This window comes from Mustela putorius, unplaced genomic scaffold (genome assembly GCF_011764305.1).
Source record: "Mustela putorius furo isolate JIRA1106 unplaced genomic scaffold, ASM1176430v1.1 tig00000430_pilon_pilon_pilon, whole genome shotgun sequence".
Taxonomy (NCBI): domain Eukaryota; kingdom Metazoa; phylum Chordata; class Mammalia; order Carnivora; family Mustelidae; genus Mustela; species Mustela putorius.
The window spans coordinates 6,107,877-6,124,492 of record NW_025421377.1 but is presented as its reverse complement, the minus strand read 5'-3'; the positions used below and the strand labels follow the sequence as shown (position 1 = coordinate 6,124,492).

The following is a 16,616-nucleotide window of genomic DNA, read 5'->3' as shown; positions in this document are numbered from 1 at the left end:
GTGCAGAACAAGATCAGTAGAACTCCTGCCTTCAAGGAGTTCCCTGTTTAGTGAAAAGAGACAAGAAAACAGGAGGTTATGGATGATATCTGAGATGACATTTAAGGTTAGATAGAAGTTAGGCAAAGTGTACAAGGTTTAGGGTTAGGGCAATTTACTGGCAATGTTGCTACAGAATACTGCCATTTGAAGGTGGGATTCTATCCCCAGGGAATTGTATTAGGATTACTTCTAATGGAAGATATTAGAAAATTCAAATTATATTGGTTTAATTTTGCGAAAGTTTCGTTTTTCTTATATAACAGAATGTATAGGGGTAGGAAGTCCATGACTAGTATGATGTTATCATGATGCCATCAGGAGGAACCCAGGCTCTTTCTGCTTTGCAGATTAGCTTTCATCCTCAATTTTGTCACCTATTGGTCCCAAAATGGCTGGTCAAACTCCAGCATCATATCTAAGTTCCAGGCAGAAATAAGTTCCGGGTAGGAAGAACTGGCAGGAAGAGCAAATCAACACTGTGCAAATTGAGACTTTTGCTTTAAAAACTTTCTGGGAGGCCTTACCCACTAATTCCTGCTTCTACCTCATTGTCCAGTATTGTGTTATATGACCTCCCATCTGTGAGAGAGGCTAAGGCGCATTACCACCGTGAACTAAACCTAGTTTCTGTTCAAAAGAAGAAGAGAAGATCAGATCTTGGGTGGGTAACCCACAGTTTTTGCAGGAGTGACATAAGCAGCAACAACAAAACAATTCCTTCATTTTCATGTTGCACTCATATCCCTTAACGAATTTAATGCAAGGAGGTAAAAGGACAAGCATCCTTCTTTTGTCATCGAGACATGGAGAGGCACTCTGACATACCCAACATTATCAGAAATACAATCTAGCACACTGTGAAACTCACAGCCTTTTTTTAGACACCATGCTCTTCCTGAGCCATGATCTATCCAGCAGATCCTGGACTCTGGAGAAGAGCATGTCCCAGGACTCCATGAAACTCCATACTCAGGAAAAGGCTGTAACATTTCACGTCCCGAACAGCACAGGAGGAAAGAAGAGAAAAACAAAGCCTCCTGGAGATTGGCGCTGAGCTCCCGGCTGGGCTCATTCACTGTTGCGAGTGGTTATTATTCATTATTATCATTAATAATAACAATTTTTATAACTAGAGCTGACACTCATTGAGCCTTATGCTTTTAATAGGCATCATCTCTTTCCACCTTCCTAACAATGCTGTAAGCGCTATTAGTATATTCTTTTTCTCACAGAGGAAGAGACAGCGGTTCAGAGAGGTTAAACAACATGCCCAGCATCACACAGCTAGTACGCGGGAGACCTAGGCTAGGGGTCAAAGTCATCTGACTCCAGCAGCTAAATACCCAACCTCACTTCCTTCGTACTGTTCCTTCGCTGTACTTCCTGTTCACCCGCCCTGACTCACTCTTACATACCAGGCTTACAGGGAATGGAATTTAAATGAGAGCCTCAACGAGACTGTAAATGAATACATGTCATGCTTTATCAGGATGGCTTATCTCTGACCAAAATAGAGGCAGTTAAACCCGGACGTTCTGAGGTTCTACTGTGCTTACGCTCTTTCAGCCCTGCTTCAGGTAAACGCACGGCTCTGAGGCCAAATTCCTGTCTGCTGCTGCTCACCACAGCGGGTCTCACCTCACTGACTTCTCCCTGGTCTTCGACCCGGCCAGTCGAGTTTGCTGGAATTGCTTGGGTGTGTTAGCCGAACTATCCCTTTAAGCCATTTCTGTTAAGATTGAGGCCTTGAGCCACAAAGACCCAAATGGATCCTAGCCCTCTTTTTGTTTAAAAAAAAAAAAAAAGATGTTACTTATTTGTCTGTCAGATGGAGAGAGAGTGCACAAGCAGGGGGAGCAGGGCACAGAAGGAGAAGCAGGCTCCCCGCTGAGTAAGGAGCCAATGTGGGACCCAATCCCAGGACCCTGGGATCATGACCTGAGCCAGAGGCAGATGCTTAACTGACTGAGCCACCCAGGTGTCCCAGATTCTAGTGCTCTTGAAGATGGGGGAGAAGGCGGGGAGTCCCGGGAGCTTCTGGGGTATCACAGAGCTTAGGCATGCAAAGAAATCCTAATGGGACAAAGACTGAGTGTCTCCATAAAGGGAGTTGTCTTTTCTCAATTAGAAATGCATAACAGAGGCTGCAGATCTGTGTCTAACGGGTCAGGCATGAAGGGAGCTCCACTTCAGAGAGGAGGCACCTACCTTCGGGGGATTACATGGACTACCCAGCCTCCTACAGCTGGTACCAGAGCTTAGTTCAGCCTCTCAGGGGAGGAAGAGGAACAGAGAGACTTCTCTTCATGTAGAACCGGAACCGGAACCTGAACCTGGTTCCGGCAGAAGTCCAGGTGTGTCTATCACGGCTCTCCGCTATTCTCAAAGAGAGCGACTCAGCCATAACCTTGTAAAGGGCCAGTTGTCCAAGTGAAAAGAGAAGCTGTCACTTCTCTTAAGGGCTGCCAGTGTCGTCAGGACAGGGACAGGTAAAACATCCTAAAGGCATGTTCTAAATATACACTCGGGGACAGAGTCGGTTCGTGTTTAACCCTCCTCTGTCTCAAAATCTGGAGACTCACTTCAAGCTCTGATCTCCAGGCTGTGTGCCAGGATGCTAATTTCTTACAGTGTCTTCCTCTAGCAAAGCAGGGGACAGCTTTTGATGCTTTGCCTAGCCACACTGTGGGGTGTGAACGTGTCATGCCCGTGCCCTCTCCCCACGCAGCTCAGCTTCCAGTCCATCTGCTCCCGGCCGGTGATGTCAATGTACCAGCTGCTTCCCAAGAACCAGTCGGCATCCTGCAGGAGGGGCAGGTCCCTTTCCCGGGCATCAGCCTGCTTGCTCTCAGCCGAGCCCTCTTGCCAACCATGGTGGGTCCCTCGGGGCTCCTGTCTCCCCATCTGAGAAGCAGAGGGCACAACCCTCTTCCAGGCCTGTGATTTTTCAGCGTGGCTCCATCCCAGGGTTCCACATACCATGCCTACTCTCTGCTGACTGTGGGGAGATGGCCAGGCTTGTATCAGGGAACTGAGCTGGGCTGGGCCCCTACAGCTGACAGAGTGAAGGTGGCCGGGAAGAAAGCAGCCTCCTGGTCGGAAAAATGAAGGCGCTTCTGCTGCTGGTCCTGCCCTGGCTCAGCCCTGCCAACTACATTGACAATGTGGGCAACCTGCATTTCCTGTGCTCAGAACTGTGAGTCCCGCGATCACGCTGCCTGCCTGTGTGTGTGTGTCGGGTGTGTTGGGGGTAGAACTGGACTCCGTTCCCTGGCTGGTATGTCTGTTTATAGGAATCAGTCCCACATGAGCTAGATGCACTTAACAAAGCACCCAGCCAGCCAGCAGTCTCAAGCGGCATGCTTAGGTCTGTAACTTACCAAAGGAAAAAAAACCAAAAAAACAAAAAAAAACAAACCACCATCTTATGGATGCCTTGCTTTCCCAGCGAGGCATTTTCTTCCTGCTTCTGTGCCAATGCTGCATTTTGTTTGGTTTGTTGTTTTTTTTGTTTTGTTTTTTGGTACCCGACTTTTTCTCAATAAATGTGTCTTCTCTCCCTTCCATAAATAGAACCGAAGAGCAATTAAGAACCAGGCTTGCAGACACAGATCTGCAGCCTCTGTCGTGCATTTCTAGTTGAGAGAAGACAACTCCCTTTATGGAGACATTCAGTCTTCGTACCTGAAAACACGGACAGCATCAGCACAGCAGAGCGATCGCCCTGTGTGTAAAAAATAAATAAATAAGTAATAGACGTCCACTGGAGTTTGGGGTTTGACCATTTGCAAACGTATGGGCGAGCCGAAAAAACTGCACAGCGAGCCCCCACATCCTATCACGTCGGTCGTGCGATGACTGCTTTGCCACGTTTGCTTCGGAGAGTCTTTTATTCAGGTGGTTGGAGTAAATGGCAGTCACAACCTTTTGCCCCCAAATACTTCACTGTGCCTCTTGAAGAAATACAGACATTTTCCTACATGACCGATGTCCATTTTATAAGAGGAAATTACTCACACACCCAAACTCGACCGTGATGTTTTTCTGACTCCTTTTGTTAGTGAGCCTGACAAGAGGATTGCCGGTGAATGTGAACCATTTCTGGCCAAGGGCTGAGATGTGAAACCATTTCTGACCAAGGGCTGAGATTTCCTAGGGGCTGCTGTAGTGGTGACTGCATGTTTGGTAGGTTAAAGCAGAGCTGTGAAAAGCTCAGGATGAGGTTGACCTGCTCAGATAGAGGTAACCCACCCCCGCCCCCGCCCCTGAGTGTGTGGTGATAACCAGGACCTCTTTTGTAATTAGCCAGACTAGCCAATGTGTATAGCATAGTAGATGCTCAATAAATTCTTGATAAACAGAGGAGAGAATAAAGGAGTTAGGTCCTTGGAGACACACGATTCCTTCTGAAGACCCTGCACTTCAGGATTAGCTGGTTCCATCTTTTTGGACTGTAACCCCAGTCCTCAGATAAGAAGGCTCAAAGGCGAAGTATGTAGGTTGAGCCCGAACAGTGAACATCTTTGGGGTAATAATGGCATATGGAAGCTTTTCTAGAGAAATATACAAGGGCAAGCTCCTTGGGATTGTGGCAAGTCTCCTTCTTCTCCTTTGATGGTGTCTCTGAAGTCAGGTGCCACAGCGCCCCTCCTCAGTACCCTCGTCCCCACCTGTTGTCCTTCTTGGCCACTGCATTCCTTTCCTATGGACTGCTGTAGTGGTGACTGCATGTTTGGTAGGTTAAAGCAGCAGAAATCTTTTCTCTCTCAGTTCTGGAAGCCAGGGCCTTGAAATCAAGATGCGGGCAGGGCCCCACTCCCCAAGAAATCTGTCAGGGAGAATCTTCCCATTTCTGGTGGCTGCAGGCACATCTTGGCTCCTGGCCGCATTGCTCTAATCTCTGCTTTCGTCACCATATGACCTCCCACTTATGTCCTTTCCAATTCTGTCTTTTCCTCTGCTTATAAGGACACTTGGCATTGGATTTAGGGTCTACCTGCATCATCCAGGATGATTTCCTCTTAAGATGTTTAACTGAATTACATCTTTTTCTAAGTAAGGTCATGTTTACAAGCTCCAGGTGGACATCTTTTGGGGACCCACCACTCAACTCACTGTAGGCGCTCCTGAGCCTCTCCATTAAGTTACTTACAGTTTTACAGCCTCATTAAAGGAAGGCTCTTCACACTGGCCTATCAGGTTTCTTTGCTACAAGTACGTGAATGGAGGCAACTTTTATGTTGAGTGACTGGACCCAAGCAGGCCATTCTTTCCAAGATGTGATGCAATCCAAGAAGCCTAATGCCAGGAAATTGCCAGAATGGTGTTCCCAGACTAATTTGCCAGAACTTTCTGGAAGCTTCCAGTCACTGGGCATGACTGATGAAAGAATTCTGTGTAACTATTACCTGAAGCTACTAGTGTGATAATGAACTACTCGGTAAATTAATGACACGTTTCAGGTACTATGGTGGTGTTTGAGAAATGCAGACGGTAAAAAAATTGGTATGGTACCAATCCTCAAGAAGCTGACAATCCAACTGAGAAGATGAAATTTATATAGTTCAGAAATATTAGCAGTGAGCCAAGGCATAAGGGGAAATAATACATTATATGTTAATTAAAAGTAATTTAAAAAGAAAAGTAGGGTAGGCAAGAGGTTGAGAGGAAGTGGAGTTTGCCCATTTCCATGAAATTGGTCAGGGAAAGCTTCTAGGGAAGTTGGAAGTTTGAGCTGGATTTTGAAGTCATTAGGGAAAAAGTAGGCAGAATCACAGACGGGAAGAGAAAGCACTTCAGGCAGGGTAAAGGCCAATCACAGAGGTTGCCAAGTGGCTGTGGTTGTCACCAAAGCTTTGAGAAACGACTGCTGGATCCCTTCACTGTTCTTGGAAGCTAGGGCCATGGGATGATGGCTGCATGTTCCTGAGTTGAAGAGATACTTCTCTCACTACCCTAGACCACTGGGATCTTGAAAGCATGCAGAGCTGTGTCACTGGAAAGGGCTAGGAAGCCACACTTCCTCCTGCCCACCCTCCCTTCGTCTGAGCTTTGGCACCTTGGCCTTGGGTGAGGTTGTCCTGTGTCCGCCATGCTCCCAGCTACAGAGACCTTCCTGGATTTTCCTTCCTCTTTAAGGCAAAGGTTCTCTCAGTCTGGGTCCTGTTCCTCAGAGCCCAGCTGGAAAATTGGAACTAACCCCATAAAAAGTGTCAGTTATATGGGTTAGCCTGGGGCCACAAACCCAAATGCATATAGGAACCAGGAAGGAGTTCTTTAAGTATGTGAATCATTCAGGTGTAAGACAAAAGGAACTGGTGAGGCCTCTGAACAACAGCAGTGTGTGTGTGCGTGTGTGTAATTCAAATGTTTTTAGATATTACATATAGTTGAATATATATTATTATATATGTATATGATCTGCATGATACATATTATAGAAGATATGTATAGTGTCTAAAAGCATTCAAATTCAATTTAAAACAGCTGCAACACTCCAGCAGATCACTTCTGTCTGCCCAGCTGGGCCTCAGAGTCAACCGTTTATGACCATGGGCATCTCGAACTTTAAACACATCCATGACCACCTGGTGCCTTGACACAGATAGTGAATTCCACAGAAGCTGAAAACCAGAGCATTTGATGTGGAATCCCAGCCCCTAGGTTAGAGGCAGGGCATCTAGGATTGCTCTCAGGGCCCACAGAACCCCATGACCATGAAGTGCCATGCTCTCTTCCCCCATGTACCCTCACCCCCTCCCTTCTACAAACTCTCTGAATTTCCTAGACCCCAAAGTGAATGTAGAAAATGGACCCTAGTCTCATAAGCATGAGCATGGGTAGGGCCTTTTCATCCTGGGCTGCGCTACACCTGGGGAGACTTACAGGTGAAGTCTTGAGAGCAGTGTGGGTTCTGAGGACTCCTCAGGTGAGAACTGAGGGCTGGGTTTGTTTTTCTCAATGCAGATATTTGGGCTCTAAAAGCTGCTAAATCAAAAGCATTTGGCAGGGGGCATCTGTTTCCCTTCTGAAGCTCCCAGATGATCCTTATGGGCCCACCATCTTCATGCTCACCAAGCTCCCCAGGTGATTCTTTTGGGCCCTGCCACAAGAGAACTCTTAGCTCTAGCTTACATATTCGCTCGCCCTGACTTCCCCCACAGAGAACAAGCCCTCCACTCTCAGGTCTGCTCTGTCTCCTCAGTGGTCCCTGTCCTCTACCTGGTGAGTCCTGAGGGAGAGCCTGGGGGATGTTCCCTTCTGCACACCCAACTTCTACACCCTTTGTGCTTCCATGAAACTGGGAGACAGGAATTTGGCTCCTGGCTATTTGCTACATATACTGCAAGGTCTTCTGAAGAAGACCCTGGTTTGGTTTCTGTGGAAGGGAGCTTGTTGATCCTGCTCATAAGGATTCGAGCCAGCCTGGTCTCTGGCATTGCAGAAAGCAATGGCTTTGATCTCCTGTGTCTTGGGTAATGTCTCTCTGTGTACTTTGTTGAGTAAAAACCTGGGGAAAACCTGGTCTGGTCGCTAGTGAGATGCGTTCTATGGTACACACCCAACTCTCAAGAGCCATTTACAGAAAACTGAAAAGTTTTGTCCTCTCTCCCCGCCCCCATTACCATTTTTAGCTCCTGTCATGCTCCCAGCACTTCTCACTTCCACTTCCTGTGTGGCTGGGTGCTGCGTTCACGCCCGTGGTGGAAGTCTGAATGCGTCCTGGGTCCCGCTTTGCAAAGCACAAAACTGCCCTTTGCTTTAGAGCTACAGGTGGCCAGAAGACAGGGAGGCACAGTCACTGCAGGATGGCCAGTCTGCGAAGCCAATGCCACTGCCATTGTGACTCCTCGGGAAGTCAGCAAATGGATGTCATTATAGTCTGTAGCCAAATATTTTCGGTTTGTAAGTGGCCTATCTGTGAACAGTGTTTGTGGCAGTATCTGGAGGGAGAAACTCCACTCTGACCCCTGTAGAGACAGCAGTTCCAAGCAGGGAAGGTTTATTCCCCCTGGAATTCTGTGTGCGGGGAAATTAAGATGAGTGACTCCAATTTCATAATTGGAACCATTGAGGGCTACGGACAGATGAGGTCTCCTGGAGGAGCTGCCAAGAGCAGCAGGAGCTCTGTGACAGCCTTGTGTGTGTCCTCCCTGGGAGGTGGGGTAGGGCCCAGGCTTCAGAGATGCAGAACACCCACTGAGTGTCTTAGGTCCAAGGACTCCCAACCACCCACCGTCTCCATAGTGGAACTTTCTCCAACCAACCTGCAAAAAAACACTTTCTGACAAACTGTACCACCTTCCTGCAGCAAAAACCTTCACTTTGGGGCTTGCAGGCCAAAGAGCATCTTAAATCACTCCTAGCTCGACATTCCAGGCACTCCAGTGAGGATCACTGGCCTTTGTGTTGCGTGGCACTCATTTGGCCCTAGTCCAGCTTCTCGGGTTCCCATTCTCTAGGTCAAGGCTCTGCAGCAGCATAGGCCCTAGTAACTTCTCTACTCCCTGCTGACTTCAGCTAGCCGTGGGCTGGGTATTGGGTCCTGAGCCACATAGCCTGGGAGAACACCATCTTCAAAAGCTTTGTACCACGTGGATCTCTACATGAGGTTGGTCCAGATGGTTGCATTTGGGCTCTGTCTGGCATGACAGAGGAGGGGAGGGAGCATAGTGGTATTACCTCAGCCCCCATTTCCTCTGCCCTTCACTGTGTTAACTACTCCCAACACTTCCCAAGTGTAAACCAACAGGTTGAGCTTTATGGATTTGCCAGTAAACACTTTCCAATTTGGGTCTCCAAGAATTTGCTTCTTTCTCATCAAAACAGAGGAGGAAAAAAAAAGTTGCTGATCTCTGGATTTTTCTTGTCCTATGTTTTGAGAATCTGAAGTCAAGTTTGGATTAGACCTGGAAGGAAGGAGGTAGAGTTTACAGAGGAAATGGGGTGAGGTGGAGAAATCCTTCTCCAAAGGAGAGGAACACGCTCCAATTTGGGGGACCAGAGCCAGGGCCCATTTGGGTTCAGTGACTCTCTTAATGTCTTTCGAGCATTGCAGTTTAGCACATGTTTCATAGAGCATTTGTCCTTAAATCTACAAACGTGTATATTTGGAAGGAAATTGAAGCCGCATGTTCCCGGTTCATCTGTACTTAACTCATCAAAATGTTGCTTCACAATCATTCTTTGATGTCCAAATTTCACAGGGATCTAACTTAATGGTTTTATTTATTTATTTATCTATTTATCTATTTATTCATTCCATTAGGAATCAGCAAGTTCTCCTTTGCAATCAGAAAAGCAACTCCAGTGCCAAATCATTCCCTTTCTGGTCTAAAATGCAAACTCTGGGAGTTTCAAGATCCCACCCAAATGCTTAACCAATCACATTTGCCTTTCTTTGGGTCACATGACTCAGGTGCATGACTGACACAGTGAAGGTTTCTTTCACGGCAGGACTCCCTCACTGATTGCTTCATGTTTGGTTGATTTTATTTTCTTTTTAACTTCTTAAAATGAAAATCTCAATGCACACGTAGAAAAGTATAATAAATCCCCATGTACCCTGTCTCCCATCTTAAATAACAATTCATGGATGTCTTGTTTCATCTAGATCCTTGAGTTGTTTTCAAGGAAATCTCAAACCTCGTATTTGATTGGTAGACTTTTCAGTTTTTATCTCTAAAGGGTAAAGATTCTTAACCATACCACTACTATCACACCATAAACAATTAATTATAATTCCTTAATATCAAATATCCAGTCAGTTCAAATGTTCCCCATTTGTCTATCTTTTCTTCTTACAGATTGTTTGATTCATGAGCTAAATAAGGTCTACACTTTGCAGTTGGTTGCCATATTTCTTAATTATACCTTCTCTCTACCCCCCCCCCCCCCCCGCCACCATCAATGCAAAATAAAAAGGAATTCTTGAGGTAAATTTTGAGGAATATAGCTTTGGCAAACTCCAACTACTAGGCTAGTAGCTGGAAAAAGAGAAAAAATAATTATATTAATTTACTACCAAGTTGAGGGAAATGTAAAGGCAAGATCCAAAACAATCTTATGAATATACCCAGAATGAGTGGGGTTTGTTTGATCTTGTCATCCAAAGCTTTGACGGGAACTTAAAGAGAATGGGGTGATAGTCTTCTCCTGAAGGTGATAGTCTCCCAACAGACCCATATCAATAAGGAAATTGGTCCATATGCCTATCCAATGTATAACTATCTGCTTACACCTGTATTACTATATTCTACCCATTAGAAAACCTAGCACAAATACCGGAAAAGGACAAAGTCTACATTAAGAGTTCTGTTGCCTCCTCCCCATATTCCTCACGGGTGCCTGCACTTTGGAGACTACCACAGAGTTAACGGACTCTCAGGACTCCTCTTGCACTGGAACACTGCCCCTTCAAAGTAAACAGTAGATTTCCCACTGCCTGTCTGTGGGATTGGCCTTGGAAGGCATAGGGCAGGAAATGGCCCATTTTTGTGGGCCAAAGAACCAGACATCTTTCCTTAGTCATTCGCCCCCACCTTCTTTGGACCATCACTTCTTCATGTGACCCAAGTGGACCCTACTCTCCCAGTTTCCTCTACTCAACCGTTCCTATTTTCATAAACCTCCCTCACTGGAAGGAACCCAGGTTGTGAAACCTGAAGGATTTAGAGTTTGAGGAGTCCTCTTTTTAAGACACAAACATGAATTCATACTTGCCAGGTCCCCAGGCAAATCCTTGGAAGGCTCCTGCATGCCTCGAGGCATAATCATCAGTCTTACAGTAACCCCCTCTGTGTGAGCAATGACCTACAGTCTGTGTGTCCCCCACCTTCCCCTCACTACCTCTCTATTTCTGTGTAGAGACAGCCCTGGGAATCCTGCTGCCTACTTCTTTTGTGTTTTAACTCTTGCATATCCAAAGCTAAGAAGAGTTTTCCAATTCCCCATGGGCACCTGTGGTGCCTTCTCCATCCTCTTCATTAGCATTCCTACCTAGAGTAAGAGAAGGGAAAGCCAGGGCCCCAAGACAATGACTAAGTCCCTTTGTCATCCCAAGGACCATAATGGCCCACCACTGTGAAAGCTGGTGATGAAAGAAGTTGATGGCTAAAGCACATGCTCTAGAGTCAGACTGACTCAGGTTCCTATTTGGTCTCCACCAGCTGGGCAACCTTGGGCAAATTACTTAGCCTCTCTGAGCTTTTCTCCTCTATAAATGGGGATAACAACACCTACCTCACAGGTTGTGGCAAGTGCTGAATGAGATTATGTAAAGCACATAATACAGTTCCTGGTACACGGCAAACCCTTTAAGTATAGGTTTTAATAATAGCAATAAATACAAGAATATATTTCATCAATTCTAAAATGTTAATATCTCTGAAAGTCAGTTGTGTCTTATCAGTGACACTATACAACGATAAGGGGCAGTATTTTTCTTTCTTGATAATCTGTAAAATAATGGCACATCCTACAATAGTTGGGAGTCTTTGCTGTCATGAAATTTGACCATAAAGCTCCATCCACAATGAGCACAGGTGGGCTGAAATCAAGAAAAAGGAATTGCTGAAACCATACAGTCCCTTTTTTCTTCCCTCCCTCACTGAAGAGGCAGGTAAGTGGCTGAGATGAGAGAGTGTGCCCAGTATCTCAGAGTGAAGCCCAGAGAGGACAGAGCCATTTGTCAGTGGGCAAGGACCACTCCTCCCATGTGGCTCCACTCCCATGGGTGACTCCTTTCCCACACCCCCTTCTCTCCCCAGAGTCTCCCTCAGCCACTTAGCTCTCTTCCTTGTTACCATCACACTGAAACTCCTACTTCCTTGCTCTTTCCTATCCATCTTTCCCCTTCCCCAATTTGTAGAGGAAGTCCTGATCCAGCATGTTACTTGGCTGGTGGAATCTGTAGCCCATAACCATCCTTTTTTAGAGCCAAAGGAGGCCATGGAGTTGATCTGGTCCAATCTTCCCATTTATATAGAAGAAATTGAGGCACCATAATTTACCCAAAAGATTCAGCCCTGTCAGCACCAAACTATGTGACCTCAAACACATCATGACACTTTTGGGGGGAAAACGCATTCATTATTTTAATGTAGCCTCAGGAAACCATAAAGCTGGAGCTGGTTATTAAAATTTTTAACAGCTTCGGGCAAAGCAAGGACATAGATGTGCAACTGACCCATCTCCTGTTAGGAACTGAGTGTCCTCTGAGGGGATCTGAGCAGATGTGCATGCTCAGAATGTTCTCTCAGGAATTCCTTAACCCATTTGCAAAAACTGGGGCCCTTTGACAGCAATAAGGCTTCCCATTTGATCATGACATTCCAAGGGTTTCATGTACAACGGATAGCAGCAGAGCAGCAGGGCTGAACCCAATCATGAGACACTTATAAGCTTCAGCTTCTAGTAATTAAAAATATAGCCTCTGAAGCCACTCAGATCTGAGTCCAAATGCTGGTGCATCACTCACCAGCTATATAACCCTGGAGGGATTAATTCACCCCAGTGGGGCCAGAAGTTCCCCATCCTTCAGTCAGAGCTCTTAATGGTAGCACCTACTTCATGGGGTAAGAATGAGATACATGCATGAGACACTTAGTGGACACCTGGAATATCGTAAGTGTGCTGCAAACGTCAGCTGTGGTAATGGTGTATAAATGACCTTCCTTGAACCTTACAGCAAACGCAGTGAATCCCCATCTTCCTGATGAGAGAGCTAAGAGTCCTAGAGGTTGGGAAAGCTCCCCTAGATGAGCCAGGCAGCCTGGAATACAGGCATCCTGATTCTAGGATGTGGACTTCCCCGCACTCTCCCCCGCCTCGCCCCGCCCACCACATCTCCCTTTGTTGCTGTGAAGATGGCATTACTGGGTTGGGTGTCAAGTTGCTGTAGGTCTTTATAATTGACTAGGGCCAGGTTGGGGGACCGCAATGGATTCTGAACTAGAAAAGCAAATTCCTTTATAGATGAAATTTTTCTAGGCAAAATATTTCTGTAGGTTCTCTGGCCAGTTAAAATTGTGCTGAAGATGGATTCTTCCAGCAGGTATCCTTGTTTTTTTTTTCCACTGAAATAAACATAAGAGGGCTCAGCCAAAATAACCCTCTTTGGTCTCATGAGCTTCTTGATTAATGAGGAGACTATCAGAGGGATTCTGTTGTGAATGCATCTGCAATAGCCCTTTTCTCCAAAATGCTGCAGTTTTTGTAGAAAAACATCTGGGGGACCATCAGAAGCCCAAGCCCCTTCCCCCATGACACAAATCCTGTGAGGATCTGAGGGGTCATCAGGCGGGTGCAGGTCATGTAGCTTGGCGATCGTGAGTGTGGACTCCAGAGCCATCTAGTAAGCTCTGTACTTACTAGATGCAGGCCTTCGGGCAGCCGCCTTAACATCTCCAAGCTCAGCCTTGTGCTGTTTGTAAGGGCTACATGAGCTCCGGCATATACAGCCTACATACCACGCCTGCGCATGAGTATTAGAGACCTATGGTAGCTACTTTTGCTTCCCCCTTTGCTGCTCTACAAGCCAACTCCTTTTCTCTGTTCCCCTCATACTTTTTCTCTGTATAAAAGAGACCAGTGTGGTATCAGGCAGTGGTGGTAGTGGTGTCTGATTACTCACTGAAGGCTCTTTCCAGAGGTTATCCTCCCTTTTGGCCGCCTCTGGTTCTACTCGGGACAGCAGCCCAGCCTCATCAGAGAATTCTAGTTCCTTTAACATCACAAAAGAATGATTAAACACCTGAGAGATGCTGACTTTTCATAAAAAGCCCCCAAACACTTCTGACCTGCTTCAGAGAATTTAAAACTCTAAATGGCAGCTAGACAAGAATGGTGTGTCTAGCGCTCAAAAGTAGAACAGAGGAGGGTCAATGGGAAAAAGAAAAGAGTGTTTGAACTTCAGCTTTGTTTCTCCAATGACAAAATAACCAGACTACTTAGGTTATTCTGTGAGCAATGTGGTCAATTTGGTTTTTCTTTTCAATTCCTCATCAGTTCCTTAGTATCGTTAAGAAAGCAGCAGGGTGACAAGTAACTTTTCAGTTGGTTTCTTTGTATGGATATCCATACCCTATTACTTTCTTGGTGTGGTGGATGGGGTTGGATTGAGACACAAAGGAGTCCAGTGGCTTGGTTCTCCTTCAGATTCCTTGTCTACTATTTAACAAAGACAGGGCATTTCTATTCATAAAATCAGTACCTTACAGAAGCATATTGACCGCTTTGTTCAGTAGAGGTAAATCAATGTTCTGAAAAAAATCTAGATCTAGCAAGATCTCTCACACTTCTTAAAATTCTTCTCCTCTAAGTGCTTTGTTTTTCCAAACTAGGCAACCTGCCGGTAGATGAATTAGTAAAAACAAAGCACTCATTCCTGGGAGGTAATAATTTAATATCATGTATTTATCAAGCACCTGTAAAACCTCAGACATGTTCTAGGGCTCTGAAAACCCTGCACTAAACATATGTTCCAACAAGAGGGCAGTAAACAAACATCTGTCACATCAGATGGAAATAAGAGGTATGAAGTTGGACAGTGTCTCCCGACCCTGGCTTAATTATATAAGAAGGCCTCTGAGAAAGTGAGGTCTGCCCAGAAACCTGAAGGGAGGGAAGGCTGTGAGTGCATCTGGTATGGAAGTCTGACGTTGGAGTTGGGCTGACCTGTTTGCACACCCTAGGTCTGACACTGTCTTGGTCCACGTCTTCTGATGTGGCCTCTCTCCTCCATTGTCTCATCTGTAGAGTGTGAATGAGGATTCCTACACCCCAGGATTCCCATGGGAAAGGAGCCAGTTTCTGGGCAGGCTTGGTGAAGGGAAGCTCCTGCTACTTGGCTGGATTATTATTGAAAGAGGTTGGGTAGAACTTTCACCTGGTTAAACATCCCTCTGGGTCACATGCTCCCAATGTAGTTCTAAATGAGTCTCTGGCCAATGGCCTCCCTCTCCACACAATGCCTCCTGCCCTTGTTCTACTGTGAGTTCATGTTTACTTTCCTCATCTCTAATTTGTGTCTCCTTCTGGCTTTCTCCAGCCTGTTCATACCTGGTTTTGGTGGATTCTGTTTGTAGGTGTACCTGTCTGACCTGGTTTTCTCCTTTCCTCCCATCTCCAGTCTTCCGTGGTACTCCCCCACCTGCATGTCCTCTATAAGTTTCATGGCACCCTGTCCTGGGTCTTCCATCAGGTCAGTGAGTCAGGGTATAACATGTAGGCAGAGTAAGAGCCCCTTCTGAAACACCTTTCCATGACTGGGCTTAATACCTCATTTACTTGGGATTTCCATCCATTTTCAAGCCTCCATTTTGAATCTTTGGACCAGTAGAAACTCTTTCCTAAGACTCAGCACACATTCGGCTCAACGCTCTCCTCCCCATTCCTTTACATTCTTAACTACCACAAGAGCAGACTTAAAGTCTTCAAGATATCCATGAACTTGCCCATGGTACTTTAAATGCAGATTGTTCTTGGTATTCTGACCCTTTTACATTTCGCTCCCCTAATATTTATTCCACAACTAACATCTGCATGTGTCCTATGCTAATTTCTCACTACCCTTTGTTTTCCTTCTATATCACTATCACATGCTGTTGGTCTTTTTCCAATCTTCTGACATCTCCCTGTGTGCAAGGTAATTTTTCAGAAATAATTATTCATCTTTACTGCACCATTGTTCAGTAAGCACGTTAGTCAAATTCCCTTATCCCCCGAGGATGCGTGTCCTCTGGAGCAGCTGATTTATGTACATGTGTGCTTGCCAAATAGTCCTGTTTCTAGTTTTTTTTGTCCGAACTGATCCATGTGAGTTTATAACTCTCAATTTCACTTATTTATGCTTACATTTTTAAAGGAGTTTAGCATTTCATGCCTTAACATTTTTATTTCGCTGTTGGCCTCTTTTAAAAACCTAGCAGATCTGTGTTCTTTTAAGCTTCTTGGCCTGATCTTTAGGACTCAGGATGAGCTTACAGATTCTAAAGCTATTGCTAAGTGCTAAGTTCTTCTCTTTCAACTTGTATATTTTTTTCTCTGAGCTGAATTGATGCAGTCTATTGTCTGGGCATCTTACTCTTAAGTATTCAGGACGGTTTGGTGCCCTTAAGTCTTGGACATGACTAAATAGGTGTTCACTTTTTCCATTTGATCTAGAGACTGGAATTAAAGAATTATGAACTATAAATTTCAGGGGAAAAAGAACAATGGAATATGCTGATCTGTTTTTTAGAAACCACCAAGTCGCTCAACCTCCCAAAGTGTAGAACTTTCCATTCTGTGAATAGCTTGGCACTAATTATTCACGTTTTTCCCCCAGGAAATAATTTTATTCAACCCAACCTATCTTTGTAAGATAACCTTGCCAAATCAACATGATTTTAGAGAGCATTTTTCTGAATTCGTTCTGTTGTTATCTGTATCCTGACTTGGGTTGATCCCTCCACCCACCCGCTAGAGAATCCTGAAGTCCCAGCACACATTCCTGCCATTTATTTTTAGAATAAAACCCAACGCCCTTACTTCACTAAAGACAAATGTTTGACCCCAAAAAGCAAGGACACGTA

General features: G+C 45.4%; 1 protein-coding gene across 4 annotated transcripts in view; it reads left to right on the top strand.

Moving 5' to 3' along the window:
* The window catches only part of LNX1 (ligand of numb-protein X 1), a 176,376-nt gene that overhangs the window by 81,199 nt on the left and 78,561 nt on the right, over positions 1–16,616 (top strand). Inside the window, exon 1 of one of the 4 annotated variants that reach the window (XM_004764960.3) lies at positions 2,479–3,238. The exons of the other annotated variants lie outside the window; for them this stretch is intronic. Within the exon in view, the coding sequence (XP_004765017.1) occupies positions 3,147–3,238 (92 nt within the window). The 5' untranslated portion in view covers positions 2,479–3,146. Of the gene's footprint in view, positions 1–2,478; positions 3,239–16,616 lie in introns of those variants that run through there. 4 annotated transcript variants of the gene reach the window in all.